At 38.6% G+C, this 19,670-nt stretch overlaps 1 protein-coding gene across 6 annotated transcripts in view; it reads left to right on the top strand.

The window, feature by feature from the left end:
• STK32A (serine/threonine kinase 32A) overlaps positions 1-19,670 on the top strand; it is a 154,304-nt gene that overhangs the window by 94,166 nt on the left and 40,468 nt on the right. For all 6 annotated transcript variants that reach the window (XR_011646843.1, XR_011646840.1, XM_058280464.2 and 3 more), the window contains exon 6: positions 17,084-17,121. Coding sequence is in view for 4 of the 6 variants with exons in the window: in XM_058280464.2 (XP_058136447.1) it covers positions 17,084-17,121 (38 nt within the window). In the remaining 2 variants the exon portion in view is untranslated. The remainder of the gene's footprint in view (positions 1-17,083; positions 17,122-19,670) is intronic.

Here is a 19,670-nt window from a genome sequence, read left to right on the forward strand (position 1 = left end):
AGACAAATTCCTAGAAACGCACAAACCACCTGCACTGACCCTAGATGAAGTAGAAGATCTTAACAAACAAATCGAAGGTGAAGAGATTGAAACAGTCATCAAAAACATCCCAAAGTTGAGAAACCATGGACCAGATGATTTCACAGGTGAATTCTACTAATCATTCAAAGATGACCTAATACCAGTCTTGCTCAAACTTTTTCAGAAAATTGAACAGGAACTAATGTCACTAAACTCATTCTATGAAGCCAACATCACCCTATTACCAAACCCAGATAAAGATACTATGAAAAAAGAGAATTACAGACTATATCTCTAATGAATATAGATGCAAAAATCCTCCAAAATTCTTGCAAATTGAATCCAAAAGCACATTAAAAGAATTATACAATCAAGTGAGTTTTATCCTAGGTATGTGAGGGTAGTTCAACATGAGAAAATCAATTAGTGTAATAAGCCACACTGATAAACTGAAAAAGAAAAATCACACAATCCTATCAATTGATGCAAAAAAGGCATTTGGCAAAATACAGTACCTCCCCCCCTCCTTTTTTTTTTGATAAAAAGCACTCCAAAAGATAGGAATAGAAGAAAGCTTTCTCAATATGGTAAAGTGCATATAGGAGTACCCTACAGCTAGCATTTTTGTCAATTGTGAAAGCCTGAATGTTTCCCCACAGAGATCAGGAACAAGACAAAGATGCCCATGGTCACCATATTATTCAATATTGTGCTAGAAGTTCTAGCTAGAGCAATGAGGCTAGATAAAGAAATAAAAGGCACCCAAATAGGAAAGGAGGAATTAGAGCTTTCACTATTCACTGATATTATCCTCTATCTAGAAAATCCTGGAAAATCCACAACAAAGCTACTGGAATTAATAGAAAAGTTCAACAAAGTGACAGGATACAAGATTAATATGCAAAAATCAATAGCATTTTTATACACTACTGTTGTGTAATCTGAGGAGGAAATTAGAAAAAAATTCCATTTATAGATAGCGACAAAACAATCAAATATTTAGGAATAAATTTTACCGAGGACATAAAGGACTGTATTCAGAAAACTACAAGACATTACTAAAAGAAACCAAAAAAGACTAAAATAAATGGGAGGACATTCTGTGTTCATGGAAGTGAAGACTAAATATCATTAAGATGTCAATTTACCCAAACTGATTTATGGATTCAATGCAATCCCAATAAAAATCCCAAAGGCCTTCTTGCAAAAGTTAAAAAGCCAATAATCAAATTTATTGGGAAGCGTAAGGGGCCCCAAATAGACAAAAAAATGTCGTTAGAAAGAAGAATGAAGTTGAAGGCCCTCACTTCCTGACTTTAAAGCATATTTCTTAGCTACAGAGATAAAAACAGCATGGTATTGGTGTAATGACAGACACAATGACCAATGGAACCAAATCAAGAACTCAGAAATAGACCCTCACATCTACAGTCACTGATTTTTGATGAGGTTGTTAAGCCCACCCAGCTGGGCCAGAACAGTGTAGTCAACAAATGGTTCTGGGAGAACTGGATAGCCATATCCAAAGGAAGGAAGGAAGAACCCTATCTCACACCTTATACAAAAATTAACTCAAAATGGATCAAGGATTTAAATATAAAAACAACAACTATAAAACTCTTAGAAGAAAATATAGGAAAACATCTTCAAGATCTTGTAGTAGGCATTCGTTTCTTAAACCTTACACCCAAAGCACAAGCAACAAAAGAATAAATAGATAAATGGTACCTCCTTAAAATTTAACACTTTTGCACCTCAAAGGACTTTGTCAAAAGGGTGAAAAGGCATTCGTCTCAATGGGAGAAAATATTTGGCAATAACATATCCAATAAAAGTTTAATATCCATAATATATAAAGAGATCATACCACTCAACAATAAAAAGACAAACAATCCGATTAAAAAATGGGCAAAATACTTGAAAAGACAACTGTCCAAAGAAGAAATACAAATAACAAAGATGTTCAACATTGCTAGTGATTAGGGAAATGCAAATCAAGACTACAACGAGGTATTTCATACCTATTAGACTGGTCACTATTGAGAAGTTGGAAAAATGTAAATGTTGGAGAGGATATGGAGAGATAGGAACACTTATTCAGTGTTGGTGGGAATGTAGAATGGTATAGCCACTGTGAAGGACTGTTTAGCAGTTCCTAAGGAAGTTGAATGTAGACTTGCCATGGAACCAGGCAAAACCATTGCTGAAGTATATACCCAGAAGAAACAAGAACAGAGACATGAATAGACAGCTGCTCACTGATGTTCATAGACACGTTTTTCACAATTGCCAAAATTTGTAAACAACCCAAGTGTCCATCAATTGATGAATGGATGAACAAATTGTGGTGTATACACACTATGGAATATTATACAATGGTAAGAAGAAATGCAGTTATGAAACATATGACATCATGGATGAACCTGGAGGACATAGTGTTGATTGAAGCAAGCCAGACACGAAAGGACAAATACTCTATGATTGTGCTATTATGAACTAAATATATTGTGTAAACTCATGAGATTAATAATTAGAATATTGGTCACCAGAAAATAGAAGGAGGGTAGAGAGTGGAAAGCTAATGGTTAATCTGTGCAGAATTGGTTAAACGGTTGTAAATCTTTGGAAATAAATGGAAGTGAGAGGATATCATGCTGTTTGTGACTAGCAGAGCTATATTTTTAGTAAGATAGTGATTGAAAAGGAAATTCTAAGAGCACTTATATTACTAGAAGGAAAGCTGAAAAATGTAACATTGAACTGTACATGAAACCTCATGTAAAATATGAATATGGGTGATATTGCACCTGAGTGTTTTTACAAAATACAAATACAAATATACTAGAGAGAAAATATAAATACAAATATACTACATAGAATGTACTGCAGGGGAAGCTTAGAGGGATTGAGAAGTGATGAGTTTTGTTTGTTTTTTATTTTATTACTGGAATAATGAAACTGCTCTGTAAGTGATTGGAGTGATGATGACTGCACAGCTATGTGATTATACTGAGTACCATTGACTCTACACTTTGGATGGATTTATGCTTTATTAATATGTATCAATAAAATTGATTTGTTAAAGAAATGGGCAAAGGACTTGTATAGATATTTCTCCATAAATTATAGCCTTATCACCAATAAGATATGGAAAGATGCACAATATCATTGGTCATTAGGGAAATGCAAATCAAAGCCACAAAAAAATACCATTTTACATTTACGCTCACTAGGTTGGCTATTATTACATACACACACACACACACACACACACACATGTTGGTGGGATTGTGAAATTGTGCAGCCTCTGTGGAAATCAGTTTGGCAGTTCCTCAGAAAGTTGAAAATAAAATATCATAAGACCAGGAATCCCACTTCTAGGTGTATTCCAAAAGAATTTGAAGAATTGGAGAGAGATCTGTACACCATTGTTCATGGCACATTATGCATAATCGCTAAAAAGTGGGAGCAATCTAAGTGTCCATCAACATATGAGTGGATAAACAATTTGTGATCTATCTGTACAATGTAATGTTATTCAGTTGTACAGTGGACTTAAATTCTGATACATGCAGGAACATGGATGAACCTTGAAAGCATCATGTTGAGTGAAATAAGGCAGATATTAAAGGACAAATATTGTGTGATCTCACTTATATGAAATACCTGGAATAAGCAAATTCATAGAGACAAACAGTAGATTACAGGTCATGGGAGGGGGAGCAGCATGGGATGGATGAAGATTACTGCTTAATGGGTATGGAATTTCTGTTTGAGGTGATAAAAAATTTGTGTAATGGATGTTGGTAATGGAAGCACAATACTGTGAAGGTAACAAATACCACTGAATTGTGTACTTGAGACTCATTAAACTGAGAAATTTTGAGTTGTACATATATGTTAATACAGTACGTTTTAAAAAGGTGTTTATATGATACTTTGGATGATTCAAATTTAAAAAGTGGTACACGTTTATTTTAGAAAATTTGAAAAAATATAGAAAAATATGACAAAAACAAAACATCTTTTTTCCATTTTCTTCTAGTCTTGTTTGGTTATACAGAAGATATACACTGATAGCCTGTTACAGAATTATCATTATACAATATATATAATGATATTACATTTACTATATAATTTATATCATTTTTAAACATATATGAGGAAATGTTTTACATGGACAGCCATTGCCATGCACTTGTCTACTGTGATGTTCACTTGTCAGAGTGAGATTATTTGCATGATGTTCCTCACAAGCAGTTAAGAGCATTAGAGTTGTATAATGACTCTGCCACTAACTAGAAAGAAAACCTTGGTAAATTACTTAGGATTTCTGAATGTCTTTTGCTGTATCCATAGAATAAAGCTAATTACACAAACAGTACTTTATAGGGCTTTTGCAAGGATAAATTCTAACCTATACACAGTGCCTAGAACAAGTATGTGTTCGATAAATCATAGCTGTCAAATATTAATGCATTATACCATTTGCCTTCAGTTATCTTCTTTCTACTAAGCTGTGGGAAAAACTTACTATTCCTTCTCATACTCTAGAATTACATCATCACTAATTATTATGTATTTCTCCTACAATACAACCGTTTTTAAAAAATACTCTTAGAAAGAAGAGTGTGGCATAGTAGAGCGGTTAAGGAACTTTGAGAATATATCAGGGTTCATTTTGTGGATTTTTCTACTTACTGCTGCATGTTAAACTTTGAGATTTCTTTTTCTTGTCTGTAAACTGTGTATAATAATGCCATATACAATAAAGGAAGACATACTAAAAGCTCCTATTATAGTGCAGGAAACTCAGGGGTGCTTAAAATCACCCAAGCCAATGTTCTATTTTCCACACTGCTACAAAACAAAAAACATGGGCTATTATGAAACCATTTCTTTAAAACCAAAGGATATTAGAGGTGAAGGTTAATTTGGAGATCAATAAGTCTTATCTTCATCCAAAGGCAGAATTTCTCCCACAACATCCCCAGCAAGGAATTGTCTTCCTAGTATTTGCATAAATACCTCCAGGTATGGGGCGTTTACTACTACCTAAAGGAGCTCATTTCATTTTTGGTAAATTGTCCTTTGATTAATGATTGGCCTCGTGGTTCTGCTTTACTGAGTAAGATCTCTGGTCAGGCAAGGCTCCTGTTCAGTCATTACCAAGTGGCACTAGTGACTTGGCAATTTACTGATGGCCAGGCTTCTTATTGATCAGTGCCCTGCTCATTTTAGTGTTTGTGCCTTTAAATATTTTAAATGTCAACTCTGGTTTCTGGTAAACATGAACTGGTGTCCTGACTCTTTCCATAATACTGAATGATAGTGGGAAGTTACATCAACTCTTTGTGCCTCGGGATCCCCATCTAATGGGTAATAATTGTATCTACTTCATAAGGTAATTTTGAGAAGAATATATTGCAATAAATGCAACCTATCATGACTATTACATCACAATGGTTCCACAATAGTTAAAAACAACTATTCATCACTTAACATCCTCAGTTTATCATCAGGTTTTCATCATCCAGCTACTATTATACTGGGATTTCTAATCATTTGTCCGATATTCTCTGAAAGTTAATTGAGCAATTGCTATGTGGCTAATACTGTGCTAACCATTTTACATGCTGTCATTTCACTAAATCTTCACAAAAATTTTATAAAGTAGATACTATTATTGTCCCAATTTATAGACAGGGAGAATAAGTCTCAAAGAGATAAATGTATACACTTATATAGTGTACTATATATGCCCATTATACTTAAATACAAGTATAGCACACTGTACCATATATGTATAGTTTCCTCCTACTGTTAAGAGCTATCATTTATTGAGTGGTTTCTGTATACCAGGCACTAACTACTACTATTTTAATCCTCATAGGAATCAATACATACCAAAATAATTATCCGATTTTACCGAAGAGGAAACTGAGCCACAGGGAGATCTAGTAAATGGCCCAAGGTCAAACATGTCCAGGCTGGAATTCAATACCAACTGGTCCATGCCAGGAGCTGTGCTCCTGAACACACTCCCATCCTACCTAGCTATGAAAGAGGCTGGTCATTGCCTCACTTTCTTCCCAATTTGGCAGCAGTGCTTTTAGTCACAGGAGGTACATCATGACTGGCCTAAAGTCAGTCATGAAAATCCTGGTCCAGCCTCACAGCTTCCCTTTCCTCAGGGTGGCCACAGGACACCATATGGCAAATGAGACCTTCCAGAAAAGGTTTCTCTAATAAAAGTTGATAAACACTGCCAGTGCTGCCCTCCTCAGTTTCTCCCTGATCTCAAAGCATATGTGATGTCTGGAGCTAGAGCAGCCACCCTGAAACCATAAGACAACAAGCGAAACTGCTAAGTAGGCAGAAAGGGGAAACAGAATTGGCCTGGGTCTTAGATGAGCTTCTACCAGAGACTTCTCAAGAGAAAAGATGTAACTTGTTGATGCCCACCAGCCAAAGACCACCTAGAACACACCTGTAATCCAAAAAAAGTAGGTATATTATCACTGGTTCCAAAAAGGAAGCTGCATACATGGAGAACTGTGGGGGCATCTCAGAAAGAGGTATGCTAGCAGGGGCTTAAATAAGATTTGGGATTGTGATAGGTGACTTGGGGAAAGTTCAAGGAAGCATAGTGTTCCTCAGAATTCCATGCTATCAGAAAGCATGGCATTTCCATTACTTGGGCATCTAAATAGTTGTTATCTAGGAGGTTGGTAGAACGAAGAAGACCCTAACTGTCTCTGGCAGAAAAACAGCAGTCACTCTTTTTAGCCAGGAGGGGGAGATGTTCGTCATTTTGGTGGTTTGCACACTGTTCTTTTGTTGCTCAGATGTGATTACAGCACGGTTCTGCTTTTTCCTCTCTTAGTCACAGTCACACAGTGACTCTGTCTGATGTTGGAGTTTAATGGAACACATAACCTAGTTCTTTGTACCAGAGCAGCTCCAAACTGAAAGCTATTAGGGGCTGCTGTTTGCATTCTCTAACTCTTTGTTTAGCCAATGGAAGTCAGATTTTCTGTCACTTGCTGCCAGATACTCTCCAAACCAACAAACTAATACAAATTCTAACTAGCCCTCCCCATACTGCAGCTTTGCTCATTAAAGAAATTTATGCCAGCACACTCTCTTCAAACCTTTTTTTGCTACAGCATCTGCCAAGAGAGCTTTTTTACCAGCATTGATTTCTTTGAGCTGCCCCATGTCCAGTTTCCATTTCTTTTCTTTCTTTGGTGGTTGTCTCCAGCATCAGGTATCCTCTGTCTCATCCCTTTCTTCTGTGTACTTGTAGACTTTTTGGCTACATTTGTTATCCTCCACCAGACCCATCTCTATGTTTCCTACCAGGTTTAGAGAAAGGGTCTGAATTTATACCCCCTATGTTCAAATTTTCAGTCCAGTATTCAGCAGCATTGTGATTTAAAAAGTTGTTCAGTGTCTCTAGTACTGATTTTTATTATATATAAAAATGGGATATTAATAATGTTTAACTCCAGGTTTTTTGTGGGGATAAAATGAAATAATACATGTAAAACATGAAGCACAGTTTATGGCACATTTTACATTATCATTGTTGGTTCTTTATAAGGACTCCTTACTCTATAAGATAGTATAAAGCAAAACATCCTAGGTTGTTCACTAAGTTTGTTTTATTTTATTTTTATTTTATTTTTGCCATGCAGTATGCCTGATATACAAGTCCTCTCATCTCTTGAGCCTCCAATGTTGTGTGGGTGGATTCATAGCTTGCTCTGGAAAGATACAGATGTTCCTTCAGCTTCAATTTTTTTTTATTCTCTTGATGCCAGGGAGAATTAATTTGTTTTGTTTCCAAGTGGTGAGTTATTTTTCTTACTATAAGAGAGGTCATTTCCGGAGCGGAAGTGGAGCAAATTATTTGTCATTTCTGACTGAATACTCCTCTGTACTCCTTTACTAAAAACAAAACAAAACAAAAAGCAAAACTCATGGTTATCTGTTACCATCAACAGACAAAGATCAATCTTGTTCTCCCTTGGTTCCTGCTAATTTGTAGACCATTTCCCATTTCCTCTTAATAGTCAGTTTCTTCGCTTAAACCCACCTGTGGTTGAGGGAAAGCCCCCAAGAAGCTGGAGTTCAGTCTGGCTCCTGTGGCTGTGTGAGTTGGTCCAAGTCCGTAACATTCTGTGCCTTGCTTTCTCCATTGTAAAATGCTTAACAGGTTTCAATCTTTGTGAATCCAAAGCAAAGGAAATAATGGTAAGGGATGACCTTTGAGTGCAGTTAAATCATACGGGGGAAGCCCTGTGGTCCCAACATTTGTGACTCCAAAGATTGCAAGATGGTTAAAAATCTCCCGGGACTGGGGTGGTGGTATTCAGGCTTACTTCTCACACTGGGGTGTCTGTACTGCTGGGTATCTGCAGCATCGAGATAAGCATGCTTCATCTTCCTAGAAAAACAGATTGACTCTACAGTAAGGAATTTGGAACTGGACTTTTATATTATAGGAGACATGAGTATATTGTAGAATAGGATGCAAAATCTGCATGATTTTCAAATACATCAGGAAACTATGAAAATATTCAAATTTACTGTAGGATAGTTTGGATCACACCCAAGACTCCTGAATATAGGAGGACATTCTTCTTGCTCCTTAGGAGAACTAAGATATCTTAATACATGCCTGAGAAATGTGTACCTCATAATTGAACTTTGATTGCAATCCTAGCTCTGTCAGTTACTTGTCATGTAAGCTTGGACAAGTAATTTAAACTGAGTGACTGCTTCTTCATCTGCAAAAATGGGTATAATGTGTGTTATGGAGCCGTTGTGAGGAATAAAAGATATTATGCCTATAAAGTGCCTGCCATGGACTTGCCACAGCATGTGCAGTTAATGAGAGCTATAACCATTCTCACGAGTCATGTGAGGTACAACTTGTTTCAGACACCCATTTATCCAGTCTCTGTGATAGCATTCATGTCACTGTTTAGATTTTGAGATAGCTTATATCATTTTGGAAATTCTTCCTCACTTCTTGACTTTCGAACTTCCCCAGCTTGCCCTAACTCTTGACTGAAGAAATTCTTTAAGCTTTTTTCACCACACAGTCCTATAAAATCTGTGCCCTAACCCCACCGACACCACTACCAAAGAAACATATTTTTATTGGGTAAATATCTTGATAAGTTGCTTAGGTTGGAGGAGAGGGAGCAGGAAATCTTGAGAAGAATGAGATCCTGGCATGTGGGTCTAATAGCCTAGCTGTTGTTTTACTGAGTGCATGTAGGCAAAATTGTTGGGGATGATTAAGGAGAAATACAGAGGCTGTGAAAGAAGACACATGAGAAAGGGAAGGAGAAGTGAGTCTGCTGGTATATTGAGTGCCCCTTTGAGGAAAGAAACCCAAATTCCTGAAGGTATACCATACGACATGTTCATGGATGGTCAAATCCCTACCCTTAGGATATTTTGAGTATAATTTACCTTATTATTATATAATGGAATTGGATGTGCAAAATTGGGATGAAGAATTAAAAGTAATGTTGTCCATGAAAAGCCAGTTACCATTGGAAATAAACATGCAAATATGTACAGTGATTTTTTTTTTTCTTGGAGCACTGTAGGAAATGCTGAAGTTGAGAATAGGTAGCAACCATCAGTGAGAAAGTTCGAGATGGAGGATAATACCTGGTCCATAAGAATCCAATCCTGGCAGCTTTACCCTGCGGCCTCCTCTTCCAAATTATGTGTTTCTGCTTACAATTTATCCCCACTTCACCCCATTCACAAACTTCTTTCTTAATAGAGATATGTTTTTGTGACCAAATGCCTTGTTGGACACCCCAAAGAATATATTTTCCCCTCTCGAGAACTCAGAGACAACCCAGTCTAAGAGAACGTTGTGTAACAAAGAATTAAGCCCAAACAGTGGTTCTGTCAGAAGGTTGAGGAGGCACTGAAGGGGTTGATTTCGTTTTGATTACACTGATTTTCTTGTTCTGGGTTCTCATACATCCCTTATCAGATTGCAGGGTGAGCAACTGGATTCCCAGTAGGAGCAATGAAGGGATGTAATTAGCCTATTAAGCTCCACTAATGTCTTGTAAAGTCATTCAAGTGAGAACAGCAGATATATCAATTTCGCCTTGGGCCCTGCCACTGGGAGCATTGTGTTTCCACCCTGACATTTATAGTTCTCAGTCAGAATCAGTAGACTCAGCAGGACCTGGCCTTTTCTGTTTCTTCAAATCAAGATGCAGTGAAAACTTTCCACAGAATGTGTGTATTCTAGAACACCACCCCTCTAAAACCCATAGCCCCTCTTCAAAACCATAGGTGCAAAGTTTGCAGAAAACATGTCTTTATTACTTTTACTCTAATATACACTCATACACTTACAAAGCTATCAGTCTTTTAGTGGGCCAACAGTGAATAGTGAGCATCTGACACAGAGTTTGTTTTTTGTTATTGTTGTTTTGTTGTTTTTTTATTTTGTTTTTCCCCTTCTTAGGGGAAAAGGCAAATATAGGACTTTGGGAAGCCAAGGCACCCCAGGATTCATTCATTTTTCTGATAAACATTTATTTATTATTTAAGCACTTTGTGCCAGGTGATTCTGTGAGCCTGGACACTAGAGCACTGGACAATATAGAAGAAGCATCTTTTCTTTTAAAACTTGCCCTTGTTGAGGGGGCGTTTGACAAAAATAAGAAAATAAAGAGTTTGTGGTAAGTGCTCTGCTGAAATAATACAGAGATGATGAGATAAGGATGGAATGGGTGCTATTGTAGATTTGGTGGTCAGGAAAGAACTGGGAGGAGATGATAAGTTAGCTGGTATCTGGATGGCAAGACAAAGCAAGTCATATGAAGATTTAGGGAACAGGATTGAAGTTAGGGGGGATAGTCTGTGTAGAGAAGATAAAGAAATCCAGTGTGACTGAAACATAGTGTGTGGCAGGGAGAGTGTTGTATGCAATGTAACTCAGGACTGGGAAGGACTAGAGAACATATGGAACATAAAAGGCCAGGAGTAAGGGGCTTAGGTTTTATTCCACATCCAGTTGGAAGCCAATGGAAGGGGTTGGGCAGGAATGATATGTGTAATGAAAAGTGCCATGGATAACAGAATACCAGGGGACAAGAAGAAGAGTGAGTAGAGCAATCTTCTCTTAGAATATTTTAACTGAGAGATGATGGTGGTAACAGTAGAGGTAATTATATTTTAAAGATAGAATCATCAAGAGTTGCTGAGGGATTAGTGTTATGAGTTGAAAGAAAGAGAAGGATTAAGAATGACTCAAGATTTTCATTTGTATAATAGGAAAATTATGGGACCATTTACTGGGGTAAGGAATTATGGCATAGGAAAATTTGGAGGTGTGTGTATGGTAGAAGTGGATGGATATCAAAGGTTCTCTTTAGGACCCATTTTGTTTATCATGGCTATTAAACATACAGATGGGACAACCAAGCAGCCAGTTTTATGTACTAATTTGGAATTCCATGGAGGAGTCAAGGTTGGAGATATAAATATGGCATGTGTTTTTATAATATATTTGGCATATCAGTGGTATTTAAAATACCAGGACTAATACAATCATTTCAGTGGCGTATAGAATATGTACTGGGCCCTAGAGAATATCAACATTTAGAGTTTGAACCAAGAAGGATTCAGCAAAGGAGACTGAGATATCTCTGTGATAGAAAAAGAACCAGGAAAGTGTGGCAAGCCACGAGAATAAAGTATGTCAGGTGGAAAGGACTGCTCAAACCCTGGAGAAGTTAAGTACCATAAAGAAAAAGTATGATAATTGGATTTGGCAAGCTGGAGGTCATCAGTGTACTTCAATTTCAGGGAGTGAAGGAAATGGAAGCCTGGTCAGAATGGCCTGGGAAAAGACTGGTAGTTGGTGTTTCTCATTTTTCATCTCTCAACAACCCAATCTGAAGATTTTGTTTTAAAAGAAAACAGAAAAATGGAGTGGTAAGTGGAGAGTGATATGAGTCAAGGGGGAAGAAATTTCTAAGAGACACAATCATAACTTATTTTCAGGTATGAGAGGGAGAAGGAGTGATGCAGGAAGAGGAGGGGATACTTTCCTGAGAGAATTCCATGATAGAAGAGGGGATGAGACCCAGAGTGCCAATAAGTTGTTTTGTGTAAGAATAGGATTACTTCATCCAACATACTAGAGGGAAGACAATGAGAAGGATACAGAAATGAGGTTGGTAGACTTGTTAGTAGGTGAGTTCACAAATGATAGTTCTCTTCTCTTTGTGAAGTAAAGAATTACTATCATCAACTGAAAGAAGTTGAGAGGAGAGCTTGTAAGAGGTGTGAAGGATGATGCAAAAGTGTGAAGTGGCCATTTTGGAGATGGCAAGTATTGCAGGATTGTCTGGCATGTTGAAATTCATGAGAACAGTTAGTCTTACTATGTCTCTCCCTCTAGCAAAGTTCAGGAGCTTGGCTATAGGCAAGAAGAATTTGGAGGTTTTACCAGTATTGGGGTGCAGTGTTAGGTGAGTATAACTGAGGGGGATGAAGGAATGGAGTTGTACAAGGGAATGTTTAACAATGGACTATTGAAGGGTACTGAGGATACGGGGGTTTTGATGTATAAAGAAAAAGTGATAGGGTCAATAATTGGTGGTCGCAGTGGTAGATATGACAGTTTGAGAATACTGTAGGATGAGGGTCATAAGCTGTAGTAATGACAAAGGAATGATTATGGGATGAGATAGGATAGATGAAAAATTACTGGAGGTGAGTCAAGGAACGAGAAGCCAAGGTGCTGAATGGAGCAGCCACATAGAATGCTAACAAGTGAGAGGGAGCTCATCAATAGCTACCTGCTAATGAGATGTAGGTCATAAAAGACCTACATGTATATTTTAATCAAAGCATTTGCCAATGAGTGGGAAGTGTTGCACTTTTCCAATACTTTTTCCTTCATAGATAAGCTTTTAAGAAGCTCATATTTTTAAATCCTACGGGCCTTTTTGGATTTTGACAATTCCTAGATGGTATTTCTGAGTGTGACTGCACATCCAAATATCCCAGTGGTCTCTGTTTGTGAATGTGTCTGGACAGATGGCAGGGCCTATCCCCATTGAGCCTGATGCCTTTGGTCTGAACAGGGTCAGAGAATCCACATTTTTCAACTACCTAAGTGATTTTGAAGGATGTCCAGGCTTGGCAACCACTAAGTTAAATCATGTTATAGACTTACGTAAAGGAAAGAGACATTTTAGAATCAGGTATCTCATATTTAGGTTTATTTGAACAGACTGAGTAGATAAGGAAATATGCTCACATTCAGAACTAGAGACTCTTAACTTGTTCTAGCAGGTATTTCAATAGAGAACACTAGTTTGTTTCATTTTCTTTCTCCTGGTACATGCATAAATCTTACCATATTTCACTTAACCTCTGGAGTCACTTAGATGGTGCCTTATTACATTTTGGAGAAATTGTGTAGTTAGAATCTGTTTATATAATTTATTTTTATATTAAAAGTCAGTTTTCACTGTTACATTTTTCTAAGCTTTGCCTCATATTCTTTATCTGAATTTTGTATTAAATATGCCTCTTTACTGCTTTATAACTTTTTGGCATGATTACTTATGAACCTTTCTTATGCCTCCCATCCCTGAGGGAGTTAAGTCTTATTTAATTTTTATATTTCCTATATCCTAGCACAGTGACTTACCAAATAAATATTTAATGAATAAATGAATATGAGATTGAAGTCAGAAGTATTACCTTAAAATAATTGTTACCCCTCTGATCTCTTTATTATTCTTTAAGCTTCGAGTTAGTCCTTGGGAAAAGTCATGTATATGATGAGTGGGGTATTAACAAATCCTAGGAAAATGATGCTCTGAGATTTAATAGAACGCTCATACAGCATCATCTCCACAGAGATTCATTTTTCCCAGCATTCCTCATAAATTCAGGCCAAGAAATTCTTACGCTGCTCTTACATCCCCATGTCTTGTTGTGGGCAGGGCTCCTCTGGACCCCCTCCTAATGGGGCAGATCCTACCTGATCTTCCTTGGGTGCAGATCTGAAAGAAATAGAAAAAGCCTAACACCTGGTTTTTCTGCAGAGAGTGTTGGATGCTGTGCCATGGCACTCTGGTGTATACTGATAGGATTTGCCTTTCTGATCACGCCAGAAACTCTCCCGATGCCATTTAGTCGTTTATTTACTGAGTGCCAGCCACTGCATCCCGATGTGATAGAATGTGACATTCATCAAGAAACCATCCCTGGCATTAAGGAGTTTATGATCTAGTTGGAGAAAAAATAAATATAAATATGATCAGTATTATGATTAAGGAAGTACACTGCAGTTGGAGCACATAGGAGGGGACTTTAACCCAGAATTAGAAATTCCAGGTAAGTTTCCTGCAGGAAGTAGTATCTCAGTTAGGAGAAGGAGGGATTGGCGTTATCTGAGTACACTGATGAGAGGGTTCTGATTTGGACAAAGGAACAGTAGGTGAGGAGGTGAGGTCCCATTGCAGTCCCGTGTGGCTGGAGCACAGGAACCAGATGATGAAAGGACCTTCAGGCCAAGTGGATGTGTCTGGATTTGATGATACTATGAGCAGTGGGATGCATCAAAAGGTTAGGTTTGGAGAGGGGGTCTGTGAGAGCTTACCCAACAGAAACATATAGTTTGAAACTCTCTTGCACTATATCTTTTTATTTTTCAAGTTTTTATTTACCACCCATTGTCTGCTTCCTGTGTCCATTCACTGTGCATTCTTCTGTGTCTCCTTACCTTCTCTTTAGGTGGCACTGGGAACCAATCCTGGGACCTTCTGGAGTGGGAGAGAGGTGCTCAATCTCTTCTGCCACCTCAGCTCCCTGGTCTGCTGTATCTCTTATTGTCTTTCCTCTGTGTCTTTTTCTGTTGCGTCATCTTGCTGAGCCAGCACTCCTGCATGGGCCGGCACTTCACTTAGGCTAACTCGCTGCACTGGCCAGCTTGTCTTTACCAGGCAGCCCTGGGAATCGAACCCTGGCCCTCCCATATGGTAGATGGGAGCCCAATCACTTGAGCCATATCTGCTCCCAGTCTTTTTAACAAACTGTACCTTGCTTCAGAGAAAAGTTTGCCTCAGATACAGATGATCACTCTATGAATCCAGAATTAATTTTATCAAGTTAAACAAGAAGGTATTCAAAGTTCATGAGATTATCCATTGCATTTGCCTGACGAGTAACACATACTTGGTTCTATTTGTAGATAAGAAACCTGTAATTTGTTAATATTTTCAAGAAAAGAGGAAGCTGACAGGCTTGGTTTGTCAAAAGACTGAGGTTGCTTTATCCTAGTGACATAAAAGGCATGTGGGCTGAAAATGTGTTCCCGAAATCTATTTCAAAATTCCTTTCCTAATGGCTTCTGTGAATTTAGGTTGAAGGACTTTAATGATACATTGGGGGAGGGCAGTAACAATCTGAGAGTGGAGAAGCAAAGGCTGTTATAAAACTGAAATGCTGCTCTCTGATTGAGGAATACTGCTTACAATACATTCATTTTGTAAGGGCTTTGGAAACTCCATAGGCCATTCCTGTAAGCATTCACCGAACTACTCCCTTCTTTGGAAGAGGGTGTGATTTGTTCCCTTCTGTGGGTTTAAATATCTCATCACTTGTAGGGTAAATAAAGGTGGAATGCCTTTTCCGTGATCAGAGGCCCTGAAAGGAGGGCAGGTGGGTCTGGCCAACCACCTGACCCTCTTAAACAAGGGGTTGGATGGAAGCACTGAAGGAACACCTGCGATAATAATCAGTAGGTTTGGTAATTGTTAACTAGTAACCCTTGTGTCCCGCTGCTTTGTAACCTTATGTGTTACCTACCATGTGTGTTAGATGGCTCCCAGCCCGCCCCCACGGGGTCCTGTAAGTGGGTGGAGCTTCTCCCGGCCTGCCCCCACCAAGTTATGTTCCTACGTAATAAAGGCATGATCGACCCTGGGCTCACATGTGGTTTCTCTGGAATATCAAAGAATTTGGTCAGCCTTCCAGGGCTTGACCTCCTGCGTTACATCACTTCATGGAAGACAGGCTTATCCTTTAATTAACTACCCCAGGAATAATATTTATTAAATAACAAAAGGTATTATAGCATCATTTTAAAAATGTTCTAATCTCTGGAAGTTTAAAATGTAATCATCTTGGGAAACGGACTTTGGCCCAGTGGTTAGGGCGTCCGTCTACCACATGGGAGGTCCGCAGTTCAAGCCCCGGGCCTCCTTGACCCGTGTGGAGCTGGCCCATGCGCAGTGCTGATGCGCGCAAGGAGTGCCATGCCACGCAGGGGTGTCCTCCGCGTAGGGGAGCCCCACGCGCAAGGAGTGCACCCATAAGGAGAGCCGCCCAGCACGAAGGAGGGAGCAGCCTGCCGAGGAATGGCGCCGCCCACACTTCCCGTGCCGCTGACAACAGAAGCGGACAAAGAAACAAGACGCAGCAAATGGACACAGAGAACAGACAACCGGGAGAGGGGAGGGGAATTAAATAAATAAAAATAAATCTTAAAAAAATTAAAAAAAATGTAATCATCTTATAAATCATGTTTTTCCCATTCTTTTGGGTCTTTAAGTTCACTCCAGAGTTACACAAATGAAAATAATGTTTGGCACTATTTTACAACAATTTAAATATCCCCTGTGATCTTACTGAACCAAAATTTACATGATTAGATTATAACATACTATAGAAATTAGTATGAGCTCTCAAATGAGAGAGACCGTGGTTTGGAAAGAATTCTCCTACTTACTAGCTCTGTGACCTTAGGTTAAGTTACTTAACTTCTGCAAACCTCAGTGTTCTGGTCTTTAAATTGGAGTGTTAATGGTAACTGTCTCATTGACTGACTGGTAGAACAATTTAGATTATGAGTGATGAGGGGCTAGTACTTTGCTTTAACCCTAGTTAGCAAATCTTGAACATTTTTGCTTTTGCCCATTATTTCTACTTATTTATTTGTTTGTTTTATTATGAACATCTTTCTCTTTCCTTTTTACTCCCCTAGGGATATGAAGCCTGACAATATTTTACTTGATGAACATGGTAAGTTAATGATTTGCTTGCAATCAACTGTGTAACATGCATGTAGAGCGAGTTGATTATCCCCCAGCAAAGGAGTATTACAAATGGAAAAGGGGGGAAACGGACTTGGCCCAGTGGTTAGGGTGTCCGTCTACCACATGGGAGGTCCACGGTTCAAACCCCGGGCCTCCTTGACCCGTGTGGAGCTGGCCCATGCACAGTGCTGATGCGCGCAAGGAGTGCCCTGCCATGCAGGGATGTCCCCGCATAGGGGAGCCCCACGCGCAAGGAGTGCAGCCCAGCGGGAAAGAAAGTGCAGCCTGCCCAGGAATGGTGCCGCACACACTTCCCGTGCGGACAAAAGAAAACAAGATGCAGCAAATAGACGCAGAGAACAAACAATGGGCGGGGGGGAGGGGGGGGGATTAAATAAATAAATAAATCTTAAAAAAAAACAAATGGAAAAGGGTATCTTGCTTGACTCAGTTGAGTTATGTATACAACTTCTGTTTTCTGGGTGAGTAGGGACAATAAGGGAGAGCTTTATTATTTAGAACAGTGGGAAGTGCACCAATGCACCATTAAGTGCCAGTGAATTAACAATGAGAAAATTATTCTCTTTTCAGTGTTCTTTCAGTCCTATTGATTTCTTCAGGAAAATCATCACAGTTTTCTGGTGCAAGTTTGCCTTTAATATCTTTATAACATTTTTTCATAGAGACAGACCTCAAGCTTAGCACATTTGGCAGGCAACTGTATCTACCTAGGAATTAGTGACATTATTTTGTTCTCATTGCATTTACTTTTATGCTTTCCTTCTTATGAGGGCAAGTTGGTTTTACATTTGCAGAAGATATAAGTTTTCTGTTCAAAAATTTTCATTTAAAATGAAATATATAAAGTAGACCACAGAATATGGGTATCAGATGATACAGGGATATGACAATAATCATGATGGTGATAAGTGCCTGTAGTTCCAAGAAACACTGATCAAAGATATCTTGCAGCACAAGGTTTTGTCAGCAATGTTTAAGCATGTATAATCTTTTCCTAATATTTATTTTAATATGTATTTGGATTTATTGGTACATTAGGACAGATATGCATGACATGCAGCTTCTGAGTTCTAAATGTTACAATAGCAAGAGGATCTTTGTTATATACTGAGAGGGAGTCCTGAATCTACAAAAGTCCTAGTTCATTGATTTTTAAAAAAGGGATTTAGAAATGGGACTGAAACTCCAAGTACCATCCATTGCTCATTATTTATTTACCTAGGTGAGTTTTAAACCTGATTTGCCATATCGCTTCTGTATGCAGAGGGCTAAGAAATACTTTCGACCTATAATTTCAAAGTGCAGGACCATTATTTATTTATGGACTGTCTAAAAAGATTTTTTCCACTTTCTTCCAATGCCTTATTTCTTCCTTCCCTCTGCTTTTCTGCCATCTGGGAACAGATTCACTGAATCTCAGAAATGTGACCAATGGTGAGACTTAGCATGAAGGTGACTTTCACTAAAACACCAGTGTGCCATACCTTAAATAGGAAGCAGAATCCTCTTTCATGCTCATGCAGACAAACTCCACAGAGCTTCAGAGTTGCAGAGAGGGTCTCCCACCACCCACAGAGGTTACTTATCTGACACTTAGAAAAATGTGTTCCCTCTGCCAAGCAGAGCCTTATGATGATTCGTAGCTGGCCAAGCAGAACCCAGACCAGGGTTCAGCCCCACTTCCCCCCTAAACCAGGTATCAGTACGATACCTGGTACTCTGCTGTGGCAGTTTGATATTATTTATGAATTCCAAAAAGAGATATTGATTATGCTTGTAAACTGGTCTGTTTTTCTAGGCAAGATACCCTTTCATTTAAATGCAAAGGCTTTACATTTACTTGATTAAATCAAGATTAAAGCTTTCAATTCAACCTTATTATTAGGGCATGCAGGGTTGAGTCCCTGCTCACTTGGTGGGCTTATAAAACAGACTCTCACACAGAAGTAGCTTCACAGAAGAACGCAGAGGAAGACAGACAGCTCCACAGACATAGCAGAAGCCCCAGGAAGAGAGATGAACCGTTCACCTGATCATTTACAGCTGACCTTGTGAAGAGAACATTGCAGCTGAGCCTGGAAAGAAATGAGCCCTTGGAAGAGAGACAAGCCTTATCCTACATCTGAGATTGGAAAAAGCTGGTCCCACAGAGCCTTAAGACGGAAGAGAAAGGCTGAACCCTCACAGACATCATCTACCATCCTGCTTCAACACATGGCAACAGAGTTTGGTAAGGAAGTAACCTTGAGTTGAACTCTTTAGGGCCTTGTAACCTTTATAAAAGCCAACAGATTTCATGTACTTTGCATCAGTACCCCTTTGGATGACTAATAGAGAATTTGGTACAGAGAATGGGGTGGTATTTTTGCAATTAACAAAATGCTACGATGTTTTTATAAATGGATAAGGGGTATTTTTTGGAGGAATTGTAAGATGTTTGATAGAAAAGGCCTAAATTGCTTTGAAGAAACTTGGTAAGAATATGGACACTAAAGAGACTTTTGATGAGGACTT

This window comes from Dasypus novemcinctus, chromosome 2 (genome assembly GCF_030445035.2).
Source record: "Dasypus novemcinctus isolate mDasNov1 chromosome 2, mDasNov1.1.hap2, whole genome shotgun sequence".
Classification (NCBI taxonomy): Eukaryota; Metazoa; Chordata; class Mammalia; order Cingulata; family Dasypodidae; genus Dasypus; species Dasypus novemcinctus.